Source organism: Nerophis ophidion, unplaced genomic scaffold (genome assembly GCF_033978795.1).
Source record: "Nerophis ophidion isolate RoL-2023_Sa unplaced genomic scaffold, RoL_Noph_v1.0 HiC_scaffold_46, whole genome shotgun sequence".
Classification (NCBI taxonomy): domain Eukaryota; kingdom Metazoa; phylum Chordata; class Actinopteri; order Syngnathiformes; family Syngnathidae; genus Nerophis; species Nerophis ophidion.
In genome coordinates this window covers 480,001-497,450 of record NW_026906968.1, presented here as the reverse complement: position 1 = coordinate 497,450, position 17,450 = coordinate 480,001, and the positions used below count along the sequence as shown (strand labels likewise).

Below are 17,450 nucleotides of genomic sequence, written 5' to 3'. Positions count from 1 at the left end.
TCCGATTTTGAGTCACAAATATATCAGATTGTAATCAGGGTGCCAATGCTGGATACTTTTATGGACACTTTATGGACGATTTTAAAGTGATCAAGGCGTATTTGTTTGTCTAAAAGACATATCACCGACCGTCAGCGAGCTTGGTGTGTCTTTAGCCAGGTGGCTAGCTAGCCAGTCCCTTCCGCTAACCTCCAGCTCGCCTTGAACTTTAAAGTTTGCTATTTTCGCCACAATTTTATCCACTTAGTTAATCGCTTTTGATGTTTGTGAGTTAACAACTGTTGTTTTGTCGAAGCTTGGTATTTTAACAATTTGCACATTTGAAATGCTGTGTCTATAGGCCTCCTAGTGCTGATGCTTTTGTATCTGAAGGAGTTATGTGAGATGTTTGACAGGGAATAGAGAAATCTATTTACTGGGTGATATGAATGTTGACTAGCTGGGACAGGGGCGTACAAACACAAATAATTGACTATCCATTTTAAATGCTTGCAATTGTCATGATCTGTGGTCTAGATCATGTGTTGTTTAGTTATGTTCTGTAAGTTTTGGACTCCATTAGTTCCTGTATTTGTGCACCCTTGTTTGTTTTAGTTAACAATGGCTACCTATTAGGTTCACCTGCCTCGTGTGTCCGGTACGCACCTGCTCTAATCAAGAAACTTTTATTTAAGCCTGTCTCTGCCAGTTTGTCGGCCTGGTTTCATTGTTTGCGTCACACCTTTTCCAAGTAAGTTTTTGTTCCATGCCATAGCCTATGCTAAGTCTAAGATGTACGTTTGTTAGGCACGCTTGCCTTTTTGTTGTTTGCTGTATGCTGCGGACTGTCTGTATTTTGGTAGTTGGGAGATTTATATTAAATAAATCTAATCCAACCTTCACGCCTTCGTCCGGAGCCGTCAGTCCTGCATTCCTGGGAGAACAGTCCTCGCATAAAGATGCGACCACGCCATGACAGCAATCTGTCCCATATTGTTGCCCCTCCCACGAGAATAGGTGTAGATAGTGATGGTATTATTTTAGCTACATGCATTGATCATATTTATACAAATGTCCGTGACCAATGCTGCAAAGCAGTCTTGGTTCCTGGAAGTTTTACTGACCACAATACAATAGCAGTCACTAGAAAGACAAGGGTTCTTAAACCTAAAGCAAAAATTATTTTTACAAGGTCTTATAAGAGATTTGATGAGTGTATTATTGATGAAATATGCTGTTTAAATTGGAAGGAGGTGTGCAGTGAGGGAGACCCTGAGGCTGCACTGGATTTATTTATGTTAATTTACATGAGTGTTGTGGACAAGCATGCCCATTTGAAAAAGTTTTCAGTCAAGACTAAGTCTGCCCCATGGATTGATAATGGACTTGGGAGTTTAATGACAGAAAGAGACATGGCTAAGAAAGCTTCAGTCAACTCATTTTAATAGCTTTGCTTCTTCCTACTCCTTTTCGGACATGATGTAATGTTAAATGATATGAAATTGTCTGATGTATTATGTTGTATGTTCCATCCATCCATTTTTCTGCTGCTTATTCCCTTTGGGGGGGCGCTGGTGCCTATCTCAGCTACAATCGGGCAGAAGGCGGTGTACACCCTGGACAAGTCGCCTTCCCATGGCAGGGCCAACACAGATAGACAGACAACTTCACACACTAGGGACCATTTAGTGTTGCCAATCAACCTATCCCCAGGTGCATGTCTTTGGAAGTGGGAGGGGCCTATCCCCAGGTGCATGTCATAGGAGGTGGGAGGGGCCTATCCCCAGGTGCATGTCTTTGGAGGTGGGAGGAAGTCGGAGTACCCGGAGGACACCCCCACAGTCACGGGGAGAACATGCAAACTCCACACAGAAATATCCCGAGCCCGGGATTGAACCCCCGACTACTCAGGACCTTCGTATTGTGAGGCAGACGCACTAACCCCTCTTCCACCGTGAAGCCCGTAAGTACGTTCATATTCGAAATAAACTAAAGAAAGAAAGTAATGATTGATTGACTGAGTTTATAATGCAATTTTACCAAGTGATAAAGTAACAGCACAAAGCACACATCAGTCATATTAAATGATGCATCAAGGACAATACTGTAATGACATCAAATAGATATTTTTAATTTCACCAGAGTACCTGGTTGGTTTCACATCTTGTTCAACCACTTACCAGAGGGAACAACATACCTCTTTTTTCAAAAATCATCATCAAAAAAGTACAGCTTGATGAAAGGGTATGGTGCCATGACCCGGAGTCACACCAGGGTTGCTGCAGCCACAACACAGAGTACTAACCACTATACCATCACAGCTGTAACAAACCATCCAGACTGATAATGTGTTTGCTTCCCTGTTCATGTTCATAGACAGAATAGTCACAACTACTTTGAATGCTAGTGACCAAGCCCCAACATGTTTTACTCTAACAAGAGGAAGCCGTGCTCAGGCAAGATTTGTTTTGTTTCACCTTTTTCCTCATCCACTTTATTCTGATTGAATGTCCCGAGTATACCAACAGATACATCTTCCAGTTATCTATTCACAATAAAAAAGACAACTTATGCATGTTCCAGTTAGTAGATATTTATTTTAAAAGCAAAAAAACAGTCCCTAAGAAATGGTACTGACTTTTGTTTCAGTTCAATTGACAAATAACAACAAGATAGACAGAAGTTGAAACTAGAATCTTCTCATCTGTAAACTCGAATCCTCTGATCCGTAGTCAGACGCGTTATCCATTGCACCACTAGCCCTATGTGAAGCCTGATTTTACTGTAGTACAAGTTGTATATTGTAAACATCTTAGGCCAAAGGAACACACAGTTTACATTAGGCTTACTACCAAAACAGGGCTTTACTGACTGCTTATGTTGGACTTTAAAATCTAGTGACCTTCTATTTGTTGCAGCCTGGGCCTTCACCAGCTCTACCTGTTGCAGCTAACCTCCACTAAAAATTGAAGTAAAATGCTTCTGGCAAGGGCTACACGGTGGAAGAGGGGTTAGTGCGTCTGCCTCACAATACGAAGGTCCTGCAGTCCTGGGTTCAATCCCAGGCTCGGGATCTTTCTGTGTGGAGTTTGCATGTTCTCCCCGTGAATGCGTGGGTTCCCTCCGGATACTCCGGCTTCCTCCCACCTCCAAAGACATGCACCTGAGGATAGGTTGATTGGCAACACTAAATTGGCCCTAGATTGTGAATGTTGTCTGTCTATCTGTGTTGGCCATGCGATGAGGTGGTGACTTGTCCAGGGTGTACCCCGCCTTCCGCCCGATTGTAGCTGAGATAGGCGCCAACGCCCCCCGCGACCCCAAAAGGGAATAAGCGGTAGAAAATGGATGGATGGATAATTGCCACCTTGTCACTGAACATGCTGACTGATTCACCTTCACCTTCACCTTCACGCCGATAATATAATCATAATGAGGGACTTTAATATCCATATGAATACCCCATCGGACCCACCGTGCGTAGCGCTCCAGACTGTAATTGATAGCTGTGGTCTCACACAAATAATAAATGAACCCACGCATCGAAACGGTAATACGATAGACCTAGTGCTTGTCAGGGGTATCACCGTCTCCAAAGTTACGATACTCCCGTATACTAAAGTATTGTCCGATCATTACCTTATAAAATTCGAGGTTCAGACGCATGTTCGTCAAACTAATAATAATAATAACTGCTATAGCAGCCGCAACATTAATACAGCCACAACGACAACTCTTGCTGACCTACTGCCCTCGGTAATGGCACCATTCCCAAAGTATGTGGGCTCTATTGATAACCTCACTAACAACTTTAACGACACCCTGCGCGAAACCATTGATAACATAGCACCGCTAAAGTTAAAAAAGGCTCCAAAAAAGCGCACCCCGTGGTTTACAGAAGAAACTAGAGCTCAGAAATTATTATGTAGAAAGCTGGAACGCAAATGGCGCACGACTAAACTTGAGGTGCACCATCAAGCATGGAGTGATGGTTTAATAACTTATAAACGCATGCTTACCTTAGCTAAAGCTAAATATTACTCAAATCTCATCCACCGTAATAAAAATGATCCTAAATTTTTGTTTAGTACGGTAGCATCGCTAACCCAACAAGGGACTCCTTCCAGTAGCTCCACCCACTCAGCTGATGACTTTATGCAATTCTTTAGTAAGAAAATTGAAGTCATTAGAAAGGAGATTAAAGACAATGCGTCCCAGCTACAACGGGGTTCTATTAACACTGACACAATGGTATATACGGCGGATACTGCCCTCCAAAATAGTTTCTCTCGTTCTCTCGTTTTGAGGAAATAACATTAGAGGAATTGTTACAACGTATAAATGGAATAAAACAGACAACATGCTTACTTGACCCTCTTCCTGGGAAACTGATCAAGGAGCTCTTTGTATTATTAGGTCCATCAGTGCTAAATATTATAAACTTATCACTCTCCTCGGGCACTGTTCCCCTAGCATTCAAAAAAGCGGTTATTCATCCTCTTCTTAAAAGACCTAACCTCGATCCTGACCTCATGGTAAACTACCGACCGGTGTCTCACCTTCCCTTTATTTCAAAAATCCTTGAAAAAATTTTTGCGGAGCAGTTAAATGAACACTTAGCGTCTAACAATCTATGTGAAACCTTTCAATCCGGTTTCAGGGCAAATCACTCCACGGAGACAGCCCTCGCAAAAATGACTAATGATCTATTGCTAACGATGGATTCTGATGCGTCATCTATGTTGCTGCTCCTCGATCTTAGCGCTGCTTTCGATACCGTCGATCATAATATTTTATTAGAACGTATCAAAACACGAATTGGTATGTCAGACTTAGCCCTGTCTTGGTTTAACTCTTATCTTACTGATAGGATGCAGTGTGTCTCCCATAACAATGTGACCTCGGACTACGTTAAGGTAACGTGTGGAGTTCCCCAGGGTTCGGTCCTTGGCCCTGCACTCTTCAGCATCTACATGCTGCCGCTAGGTGACATCATACGCAAATACGGTGTTAGCTGTCACTGTTATGCTGATGACACCCAACTCTACATGCCCCTAAAGCTGACCAACACGCCGGATTGTAGTCAGCTGGAGGCGTGTCTTAATGAAATTAAACATTGGATGTCCGCTAACTTTTTGCAACTCAACGCCAAAAAAACGGAAATGCTGATTATCGGTCCTGCTAGACACCGAACTCTATTTAATAATACAACTCTAACATTTGACAACCAAACAATTAAACAAGGCGACACGGTAAAGAATCTGGGTATTATCTTCGACCCAACTCTCTCCTTTGAGGCACACATTAAAAGCGTTACTAAAACGGCCTTCTTTCATCTCCGTAATATCGCTAAAATTCGCTCCATTCTGTCCACTAAAGACGCTGAGATCATTATCCATGCGTTTGTTACGTCTCGTCTCGATTACTGTAACGTATTATTTTCGGGTCTCCCCATGTCTAGCATTAAAAGATTACAGTTGGTACAAAATGCGGCTGCTAGACTTTTGACAAGAACAAGAAAGTTTGATCACATTCCGCCTGTACTGTATATACCTTTATATACATATATACATACATATATACCTATACTGTATATACCTTTATATACATATATACATACATATATACCTATACTGGCTCACCTGCACTGGCTTCCTGTGCACTTAAGATGTGACTTTAAGGTTTTACTACTTACGTATAAAATACTACACGGTTTAGCTCCATCCTATCTTGCCGATTGTATTGTACCATATGTCCCGGCAAGAAATCTGCGTTCAAAGGACTCCGGCTTGTTAGTGATTCCCAAACCCCAAAAAAAGTCTGCGGGCTATAGAGCGTTTTCCGTTCGGGCTCCAGTACTCTGGAATACCCTCCCGGTAACAGTTCGAGATGCCACCTCAGTAGAAGCATTTAAGTCTCACCTTAAAACTCATTTGTATACTCTAGCCTTTAAATAGACTCCCTTTTTAGACCAGTTGATCTGCCGCTTCTTTTCTTTTTCTTCTATGTCCCACTCTCCCTTGTGGAGGGGGTCCGGTCCGATCCGGTGGCCATGTACTGCTTGCCTGTGTATCGGATGGGGACATCTCTGCGCTGCTGATCCCCCTCCGCTTGGGATGGTTTCCTGCTGGCTCCGCTGTGAACGGGACTCTCGCTGCTGTGTTGGATCCGCTTTGGACTGGACTCTCGCGACTGTGTTGGATCCATTGTGGATTGAACTTTCACAGTATCATGTTAGACCCGCTCGACATCCATTGCTTTCCTCCTCTCTAAGGTTCTCATAGTCATTATTGTCACCGACGTCCCACTGGGTCATTATTGTCACCGATGTCCCACTGGGTGTGAGTTTTCCTTGCCCTTATGTGGGCCTACCGAGGACGTCGTGGTGGTTTGTGCAGCCCTTTGAGACACTAGTGATTTAGGGCTATATAAGTAAACATTGATTGATTGATTGATTGACCCGAGATTGCCAATATGGATGTTATCTCAGATGTTGGACAAATCAGCATTGACAAGGTCCTGGGTAGCTCAGTTGGCAGAGCATCAGACTTTTAATTTGAGGGTCCAGGGTTCAAGTCCCTGTTCAAGTGGCTGATGTTAACCTCTTTACACTTCTTAAAATACATCCCTTTGCCCCGTGGTAGCAGTCCTTGTACCTGTATTAAATTTGAACAGTTTTTAACAGTGATTGCTTTTTCTCTATTTCATTTGAAAAACTGAAACCAAAAACCTCCCTCACATCCACTTTAGTTCAGGTGGGAGAGCGTTAATGTGATCATTTGAAGGATTAAACGCAATACTTTAAAGTCAAATTGTTAGACAGTGTAACTGTATGGAAAAAGTTGTAGTTAATATTTTGCTGTAGGTGTGTTAGATGCACCCTCACATCACACTGAGCTCAGCTTTATTACTCTCACTTTCAAGTTATACAGTCCAAGACAAACCCTTAAGACAACAAATTTGTGTTTGAAACAGCCCGATGAAAGCGTCAGTTAAATACCAAACATTGGCATGAGGAAAGATACACCGTTAAACAAAATAACAGTTCTTGGAGCCTATTTATATTTATTTATTAAGTGTTTTGACAATGGAATCCAATGCCAATGATGATGTTGATTATTGGATGTTTAGATGAATTATTATCGTGTTCAGCTGCTCACACTCCTCCTGGTGAGCCACTTCCTCCTCCTATAATTAAGAAGACAGCACAGCTGGGCGCTGCCTTGGTCTGTCCGTCATGCTGAAGGAGTGAGGAGTGATATAGTTTGTTTACACTAAATAAGTTATTTCCATTATATAGAAAGTCAACCACGGAGAAATTGTTTCGTTTGAGAAAATAAATGATCAACATTTTGAATCTGGAAGTATCTTATTGAAGAATTTAGTGCGTCATAAACCTCCTCCTCAAGGCAACTCTGCAATCTTTATTTTTATTTTTTTGTAACTTTTTGGAACAACAGAATAGCCGTAACAACGGTTGTCCAAATTAAAAATGACGGAAAGTTGTGTGACAACTGATGCTAAGATTCCTGGCAGCAAGCTTAAGGTTTATGGTATTTATAAATGTTGTTTTTTAAAAATAGAATCAAACTACAGGCTAGTCTTTCAGCAACTGTCATCCAACACAATTCATGATGCATGATCTCAATGCCGGTCCTAAATGAGCAATGGAGAGCTAGTCTGGCAGCTCTGTTTTGGGTAAGCTGGATTTGATTTAGATCTCGTTTAGATGCATTAGAGCAGATTGCTGGGCAGGAGTCAAAATGAGACAATACAAGGGATTGTATCATTTGCTTCATAGTTGTGTTAGTTCAAAAATAGACACTTCTTCTTATGATTGAAATGCTTCTGCTCATTTTTGTTACTATTTTTTGAAGTTTTGCTTCTGAGTATGTATGTTATTTTTTATTGAACAATTAAACATACATAAACAATGTATAGACACATTAAAGGCCTACTGAAAGCCACTACTAGCCACCACACAGTCTGATAGTTTATATATCAATGATGAAATATTAACATTGCAACACATGCCAATACGGCCTTTTTAGTTTACTAATGAGCAATTCGACATTTCCCGGGAGTTTTTTCATGAAAACCTCGCGTAATGATGACGTGTACGCGTGACGTCACGGGCTGTTAGGAAATATGAGCGCTGCACACACACACACACACACACACAGCTAGAAGTTGTCTGCTTTAATCGCATAATTACACAATATTTTGGAGATTTGTGTTGCTGAATCTTTTGCAATTTGTTCAATTACTATTGGAGAAGTCAAAGTAGAAAGATGGAGTTGGGAAGCTTTAGCCTTTAGCCACACAAACACACGGTGATTCCTTGTTTAAAATTCCCGGAGGTGAAACTTTACTATGGATCAGAGCGCTTTCAAGCGAACATGGATCCCGACCGAATGTCAACCAGCAGGTTTCGGTGAGAAAATTGTGGTAAAAAGTCGCATCTTATTGGAGATCAGCTGAGCTTGTGCCGTCCATAAAGCTGCCGTCGACTCCTCTGAGAGACTGGTGTCAAGACACCCGTGGAGACACACCCCTCTGACTATTCAGCACTGTTAAACTCACTAAAACACTAGCAACACAATAGAAAGATAAGGGATTTCCTAGAATTATCCTAGTAAATGTGTCTAAAAACATCTGAATCCGTCCCAATGCAATCGCCTTTTTTTTTTTTAACTTGTTTTTTTTTTTCTAGTCCGTCGCTATCAATATCCTCAAATACAAATCTTTCATCCCCGCTCAAATTAATGGGGAAATTGTCTTTTTCTCGGTCCGAATAGCATTTTTTGTTGGAGGCTCCCAATAAAAACAATGTGAGGATGTGAGGAGCCATCAACATGTGATGTCATCGTATGCGACTTCCGGTAGTGGCAAGGCTTTTCTGTTAGCACCGAAAGTTGCGAACTTTATTGTGGATGTTCTCTACTAAATCCTTTCAGCAAAAATATGGCAATATCGCGAAATTATCAAGTATGGCACATAGAATGGACCTACTATCCCTGTTTGAATAAGAATATCTCATTTCAGGTACTTTCAATACAATTGGAGTCAATGTTTTTTCAATATTTTCAAACATCACATTAAATCCAATCCTCCAATAAACAAAACCCGTTCAAATAAAAGTAAATATGAGACCATTTGAAAAAGATTAAAATAAAAAAATATATAAATAAATAAACTTACACCTGCTTATTTAAAACCACTTAAATAATTCCAATAAATATAGTCATTTAAGGGCTTTTTCTATTTTTTACAATCTTCCAAGAATGAATTAATAAATTGAAATCATGAACACAAAGTGAGAATTTGGATTTAACGTAAAAAAGAGACTTTTGTGCATTAGAACTAATGTTTCACACTTTTTAAAAATTAAAATTAATTCATGACACGATAAATCCACGCATGCGCAAAGACTACATCACTTCCTGGACTTACGATTTGTTTTAATGACAGAGCTCATGCGACATCACGTTCTGTGACATCTGAATGTTTTATTCATGTTTTTTTATATAAAAATACAGGACTGTCTCAGAGAATTAGAATATTGTGATAAAGTCCTTTATTTTCTGTAATGCAACTAAAAACATGAAAATGTTATACATTCTGGATTCATTGCACATCAACTGAAATATAGCAAGCCTTTTATTTTAATATTGCTGATTATGGCATACAGCTTTTTTACTTGGTCTGAGGAAATATTAAAATTTTTTGAGATACGACTTTTGAGTTTTCTTAAGCTGTATGCCATAATCAGCAATATTGAGATAATAAAAGGCTTGCAATATTTTAGTTGATGTGTAATGAATTCAGAATGTATGACATTTTCAAGTTTAGAAAATAAAGGACTTTATCACAATATAAAAGGGAACAACAATAAAAACACGTGGAAGGGTACATTTAAATAAATCAGGCAGTAATATCGCTACAATTTCTAGCACTTTCACTCTTGTCATTGCAATGAATGTCGCAGGGGGGCGCCACTGAACCCCAAAATAAAGCTTTGTTTGATATACTTTGAATTTACTTTTAGAAACAAAACACTCTTTTATATCACGTTGATATTCAAATAAATATTACGTAAAAGAAAAGCATGGTAACAGTGACAGCAGGCAATATCTTATATAGAGCTACCTCTTCGTCCACCCGGCTGTGACGTCATTCCCAGCTTCCGGGGTAAACGGAAGACATCAGAAAGAGCACATCGAATGAGAAAGACGCTAATAAGTCAGTCCTATTATTTTTTCTCCAGTTTGAAATATTTACGTCGTATAAAATACATATTTGATTCTTTATTTAAGGATAAAGTGGTCTGGATGCGCTAGAAGCACTGTGCTGCTTCTCGTGCTATCTTTGCTTGTTAGTTAGCTTAGCTCGCTAGTTAGCTTAGCTTGTTAGCTGCTAACAGAAGACACAGAAGTTATCAACACATCGCTAAGTAGAGATCAAGTGTGAGAGTAAAGTGTTGTGATTGTGTGAAAATGTCTACATTACAAATGTTGAGAGCGTTGGTGGATCAGCGACTAACTGCTGCCGTTGAAGAAATATTTGTAGTGTTAGAAAGAACGATAGCAGAATACCAGGCGGAACTTTCTAGAACTAAAGAGGAGAACAATCAACTACTGGACGCTGTTTTCAAGAAACATCAAGTTGTGTTACACAGAACAGGTTTGTTTACTTATTACTCTCACATCTTTACTAACACTATATTTGAATAATTACAAGAAAATGACATTTACATTTTATAATATAATCAGGATGAACAGTGGTGGAACAAGTCAGAGCTGGGCCGGGGGCGGCCCCCATGACGGGGCCCCCTTAACTCAAATAATAAAGCTAATTCTAACATCGTTTTACAACATGCACATGCCTCTCTGGGTTTACCGCCAACAATCTTTAACCAGGTTTTAAAACTTTTTCCAGCCATTTTTGCTGACATTTGCATTTTCCTGACATGTATTTATTTTCTCACGTTCACCACAGCATCAGCCCGTTCACAGGATGTAGAAAAATTATCAATGGGGATCTGATTTTTTTTATTTATTTTGCCTGTCTTTCACAATCCTTATGTAAGACAATAATATGTTTTTATTTTGTATGCATTCTAAGTTGGAAACAAACGTTAGCAAAATCTTAACTATCCTAATTCTAACAATGGAGTCAATGGGATCACCTCTATTCCGCTCACTAAGCCCCCTAAATAAGAATGAGTTGATCAATATAATATACCCAGAAGTCTTTTTCTTAAATGCTATCCCTTTAAAACATGCTGTAAAAATGCATATCCTCTAGAAATATTCATTATAATAGCCACAAACTGGAGGGTATATTTTTTAATTAGGATAACATTTAAAACATTGTTTCAAGTTTTTATGGAATTTTCCAGGGTGTAGCCCACCTTCCGCCCCCCGTGATCCCAAAAGGGACAAGAGGTAGAAAATGGATGATGGATGGAAAAAGCACATCATGGAATGATATTTATATTCTTGAGATGCATGAAAGATAAATTTGAGTTAATGAAATATGGAGAATAGATTGTATTGTGCACCCTTTGTTTAAAAAGGGTACAGTTAGGGCTGGACCATTGTGGGAAAAATAATAATCGCCATTATTTTGATTGATATTGTAATCACAATTACACAATTATTCATTCATTTGAAAACACCAGTATTTGTTTTCATTACCAAAACTCAACGTTAAATATAGTTTAAAAAACGGATATGAGTTAGTAACTAATCAACCACAAGTAAAAAAAATAGTTCACATAAATTTAAGTAACAATGGCAATAAAAAAAGACAGTAAAATTTTGTTTTATGTTTTAATTGTTTTTAGTTCCATTTTTTACCTTTTACACTTTTTTTTTTACTACCATTTAAGTGTGTGCTTTTTTTGTCAAATAAAAATGTATACAATGTTTATTAATTAAATGCAGAATCTCTCACATTTATTGGTGAAATACATCGTTGGACAAATTTGACCCGTACTTTGGGTCAATGCATGGATAAGTTCATCATGCTTGTGTGAGGTGCTTTTTTGAAACCTTTGTTAGCGCAGTCAGACCTATTATTGTGAAGGGGGAAGTGTGCTGCTGTTCTCAGCTTGAAGTGTGGAGGCCATTTGAGGCTGGTTAAAAAAAAAAAGGAGGGAGAGACTCAAGTTGCGACTGCTGTGCTGTTTGTACATTAATCCTACATGGATGATGTCGTTCACAACAACACAAGCAGATGAGATGTGTTGTGGATTATGGATTTTCCAACTTTAACTTCGTAGTTTAGTCGCTATTTCAAATGGGCACCTCAAGGACGGGACGGTTGCATGTTTCACAGTAATAGTCGTTGTGACGTGTAGAGGACGAGGAAGTTTATTACCATTGTGGGGGAGTTTTCTGTGTCTACGTACCTTGGACACATCCGTACACCCACCGGAGTGACGCCACGCTCTCTCCGCCGTGTGTTTGAGGAGCCTGCAAAAGACTTGCACATACATGTAACAATCTTGTTCAATCAACAATACGGTTTGGTATAAACCTAAAAAAAAACAAAAAACAATACAACCATAAAGGAAAAAAGTTGGCTTTTGCGCCACTAGCTTAATGCTAACCTACAATGGACGACCACATTGATAGGCTAACAAAAATTAGCATTGCGATCGTTTTAAATTTGTACAAAGGTTTAACAAGTAATATTTTAGTTTAACAAAAGTGACATAAGACAACAGTCAACAGATGAATTGTTCTTCCATCCATCCATCTATTTTCCATCCGGGGGTCGCTGGAGCCTATCTCAGCTGCAATCAGGCAGGAGGTTGTCACGTTCGGAACACATTGTGATGCGTGGGGATGTCAACTCAAGATGCACGGGACCAGACAAGCAAGTTAGCAGGTAGGAGCTGGATTTAATATATAAAATAATAAAAGAACACTGATACAAAGGCAAAAGAAAGCGCGTGCAACTCACCGGGAGCTAGGCTAAACGCTAACACTGAGTAAAAAGTCCACAGAAGCGCGTGTCGAGCGCACAGAAGCTAAGGAGGAACGTAGCAAGCCAGAACAGGACAAACTTAACCAAACGTGAGTGTTGCATAAAGCAAGTGAAGAACTCAGACCCAACAAAGGCAGGTATAAATACAGAAATGGTCATCAAAGACAGGTGTGCGCCGGGCGCCAGTGCAGTTGGAACAAATGAAGTCGCTATGGTGACCAATACAAACTAGGAAGTGCACTAACTAAGAATCGGAAGAATCAAACCATAAACAAGAAACACAAAAGACTCAAATATAGACAAAAGATGTGATCCAGGAATCGGATCACAACAGAGGTGGTGTACACCCTGGACAAGTCGCCACCTCATCGCAGGCATTTTTACTTACATACATATATTCACCAAACTGTGTAGAAACTAAACTTTGTACTACTAGGCCTTCATGCCCATCAAATCTTAAAACCCCGATTTAGTATGGGACATTATTGCCAGGTCTTTTTGTGTCGCGAAATTGTGAAATTACATTTTTTCCACTCACAAAGACCCCAAACGTCCAGATTTTTAACCGCTGATTTGTATTTTTGATGTTCAGTTGGCCGAGCAGAGGAATTAGTTGTCACGACAGCAAACTGTGTCTTCTTCCATCACACCTTCAACCATCCTCCATTGCAGCAAATACATTACATTTCCTACATGTATTATTATCACTGAAGGACTGTAGAACAAGGCTAAACATAGCTTGAAACATGAATAAGTAAGTGCTTAGTCATTTTTCCCATTCAAAATAATTTGGCTGTTTTTCAAACTTCCACCATTTCCACTTTTTTCAAGTGATTCAAATCATTCCATCTTCTACATGTTTCACTAAACCTGGACATTCAAACTATCATTTTTCCAAGTTCAAAAAATTTTGAAGAATACCCAAAATTCTCATTTTTTTCAATCCCTTTCTTCACCCTTTTTTGTGTCGACCACATTTTTCGACCCACTTCAACCGTTCCACCAGCAAATCATTCCTCTTAAAGAGGACAAAAAACAAAGTTGTTTTTTTCTCTGGAAAAATTCCTGGTTTTCCCAAAATTCCAGGAATTCTACCATACTATTTCTCAACAAAAAAAAGTTACTACTGACCGATTTGAAAAATTCCAACTCATTCAGAACATTAACATATTTTAGCATTTTCTAAAAGAATTCTGCTTTTCCCAAATTTCCAAAATTTTCATGAAATTGTCATTGAAAATAATGGTACATTTTTCAAAGTTCCCCAACTAAACATTTTTCATCCGATTCACACCGTTCCAACTTCAAACTGTTCAGCCTATTCGGTAATCACAGGGTTTCCTTGACAAATTCCAAAAATTGCCAGAATTCCACGTTTTGCGTGACATTTTTCCCCATTCAAAATGAATTAGCCATTTTTCAAAGTGCCACCATTTCCACATTTTTCAACCAATTCAAACAATTCCACCTGCAACATATTCCACTAATTCTGGAAATTGAAAATATAAAATTTTTCAACCCACTTCAACCGTTCCACCGCCAAATCATTTCTCTTAATCAGGACAGAAAACAAATGTGTTTTTTAAATTGGAAAAATCCCGGTTTTCCCGAAATTCAAGGAATTCCATAAAACCATTTCTCAATCAAAAATGTTACGACTTCAACATTTCTCAACCGATCTGAAAAATTCTAACACCAACCATTTCAACTCATTCAGAACATTCACATTTTTTAGCATTTTTGAAAAAATTCCTGCTTTCCCCGAAATTCTCCAAAATTTATATGAAATTCCTATTGAAAGGAATAAAATGAAAGTTCCACAACTCCCACATTTTTCATCTGATTCAAACCGTTCCAACTTCAAAATATTCAGTGTGTTCAGGAATTGTGTGCTCCCTTTCAACACTTATTCAAAGAAATTGTCTGGAATTCCCAGTTTTTAGGGACATTTTTCCCCATTTAAAAATAACTATCCATTTTTCAAATTTCCACAATTCCCACATGTTTCAAACCATTCTACCTTCAACACATTCAATTCATCCTGGAAATACAAACAACTAGTTTTCCACATTCGACAAATTTCCAGGAATTCCCAGTTTTTTCTAACCTTATTTCCAACCTTCTTTAGTGCAATGACTCCTTTCACATTGTTCAACCCATTTCAACCGGTCCACTGTCAAAACATTCCTCTGAGTCAGCACAAAAAAAGCATGTTGGTTTAAGAACTTAAAAAAATCCCAGTTTTCCCGAGATTCAAACTCTTCAACATTTAAACTATTCTTACATTCATACTACATTCTGTCAACTTTTCAGTTCAGCTTCAGCATTGGAGCATTCAAACACAATTCTTTCAGGAATTTCTTCATCTACTTAATATTATTATAATAATTAAATGTAGCTTACCACATTGAGTGGGTGGACTGCATGAATGATGTCTTCTCAGTTCTCACTGTAACGCAATTTGAGTGTCTAGAAACACTTTAAATTAATTCAATATTACTATTATTAATAAGGTAAACAAGTTATCTTTTGAAGGAGTAGTCAGTAATCTGATTACTTCTTCCCAGTTTAACTGTGGTGACATTATCTAAATGAAAGCAAAACAGATGTCATCTTTTTTGGCCAACATGCTTGACCTCGAACAGTACAGTAGAAAATGGATGGATGGATGTTGACTATGCTCATGCTATTTTTAGAGCAGACATGTCTCTAAAGATGAATGTGAAAATGACAGTAATTATTGTCCACCAGCAGGGGGAGCTCATCACTAGTACTACTGCGTGGAGGCTGGCATGTGGTACATTATTTCCTGTGTGTGTATGACTTATTTAGAGAGAGAACAGCAAACTTTTACGTATGGCGTCTACCATTAAGGATTGCAGGAATGACTTTTAAGATGTTTTTATATGAATAAGGAGGATTGGTTGTTGGCCTGGAAAGGCATTCCCCTGAATGTCTTCTTCATGTGTCAGCTGGAAGTACCCTGACTGCTGTGAGGGGAAACTGATGAGATTGTGAGATCATATGTTGGTGCAGGACAATGTCTCATGTGACTGAGCAAAGCTGGACTTTTATCAAGAATGTTTGTTTTCTCCCGTCCCGTAGACGTCGAAGAACATATTTTTCGTGAGCAGGAAGAGGAACCACAGTCCCCCCACATTAAAGAGGAAGTTGAGACGCCACAGACCCATAGTGTTAAACTGACCCTTCACATTAAAGGGCAAGCGGAGGACCCACTGAACTTACACATCAAAAATAAAGAGGAGGACCCACTGACCCCTCACATTAAACAGGAAGAGGAGTACCCACTGACCCCTTACTTCAAAGAGGAAGAGGAGGACCAAGAGCCGCCGCAGATTAAAGAGGAAGAGGAGGAAAAGGGCATCAGTCAGCCTAAATGGTTGGAGGAGTTCCCAGTGACTGGTGTCCCTGTGAAGAGTGAAGATGATGAGGTGAAAGGTGAAAGTGAGGAGAGGGGAGGGGGGGAGCCTCCAAGCAGCAGCTCAACACAACACATGACAACAGAAGCTGATGGAGACCACTGTGGAGGATCACAAGCAGACAAGCTCTTAGCTCCACTATCAGATAGTGAGGACACAACGTCACACTCTCCTGACACTGATGATGAAGACTCTAAAGATGATAAGACATGTCACACTGACAACACTCACTTCACATGTTCTCACTGTCACAAAACCTTTCAATACCATTGTAGTCTGAAAAGACACATGAGAACACACACTGGAGAAAAACCTTTTTCTTGTTCACTCTGTAGTAAAGGTTTTGCACAAAGTCACGATTTGAAAAGACACATGAGAACACACACTGGAGAAAAACCTTTTTCTTGTTCAATATGTGGTAAAGGTTTTACACAACGTCAAAATTTGAAAGTACACATGAGAACACACTGGTGAAAAAAACGTTTCTTGTTCAATCTGTGGTAAAGGTTTTGCACAAAGTAATAATTTGAAAAGACACAAGAGAACACACACTGGAGAAAAACCTTTTTCCTGTTCGACCTGTGGTAAAGGTTTTACAAGAAGTACATATGCGAAAGTACACACGAGAACACACACTGGTGAAAAATCACATTCCTGTTCAATCTGCAACAGAAGCTTTTGTTGACGATCAACCCTTGTAGCACACATGAGAAGACACCCAGGAGAGAAAGTGTTGAGTTGCAGTGTGTGTGGTGAAAGATTGTCTTCTAAGTACCAGTGTAAGAAACACAAGTGTGCTGGTGAGAACAGCAGCAGCAAATGAAACTGCAGGATTTGAAATAAACTGTCCAGACTTTCATTTTGACTTTCTAACAACATCATCACATATAACATGTGTGACATTGTTGTTTGTCTAACAATCTGTTCAATATGCTTCTACATTTATAGATTAGACAGTTTGAAATATAAAAGTATTACTTATTTGTAGTTGTAATTGTTGATAATCCCATAGATTATCACCTTTATATGATATAC

At 39.2% G+C, this 17,450-nt stretch overlaps 3 protein-coding genes and 1 non-coding gene across 4 annotated transcripts in view; 3 read left to right on the top strand and 1 right to left on the bottom strand.

Annotated features, from left to right (window-relative positions):
- The window catches only part of LOC133546862 (gastrula zinc finger protein XlCGF57.1-like), a 67,839-nt gene that overhangs the window by 15,430 nt on the left and 34,959 nt on the right, over positions 1–17,450 (top strand). The window lies entirely within an intron of this gene.
- Positions 1–17,450, bottom strand: part of LOC133546870 (oocyte zinc finger protein XlCOF8.4-like) — an 80,899-nt gene that overhangs the window by 37,050 nt on the left and 26,399 nt on the right. The gene's annotated exons all lie outside the window — the stretch shown is intronic.
- On the top strand, positions 6,497–6,569 carry trnak-uuu (transfer RNA lysine (anticodon UUU)). Its single transcript has one exon. It is a non-coding gene; the product is annotated as a tRNA-Lys (tRNA).
- LOC133546880 (oocyte zinc finger protein XlCOF7.1-like) overlaps positions 10,157–17,450 on the top strand; it is a 7,563-nt gene continuing 269 nt past the window's right edge. Inside the window, exons 1-2 of the mRNA XM_061892733.1 lie at positions 10,157–10,662; positions 16,081–17,450. The exon at positions 16,081–17,450 is cut by the window's right edge and continues 269 nt beyond it. Of these exons, the coding sequence (XP_061748717.1) occupies positions 10,476–10,662; positions 16,081–16,889 (996 nt within the window). The 5' untranslated portion in view covers positions 10,157–10,475 and the 3' untranslated portion in view covers positions 16,890–17,450. The remainder of the gene's footprint in view (positions 10,663–16,080) is intronic.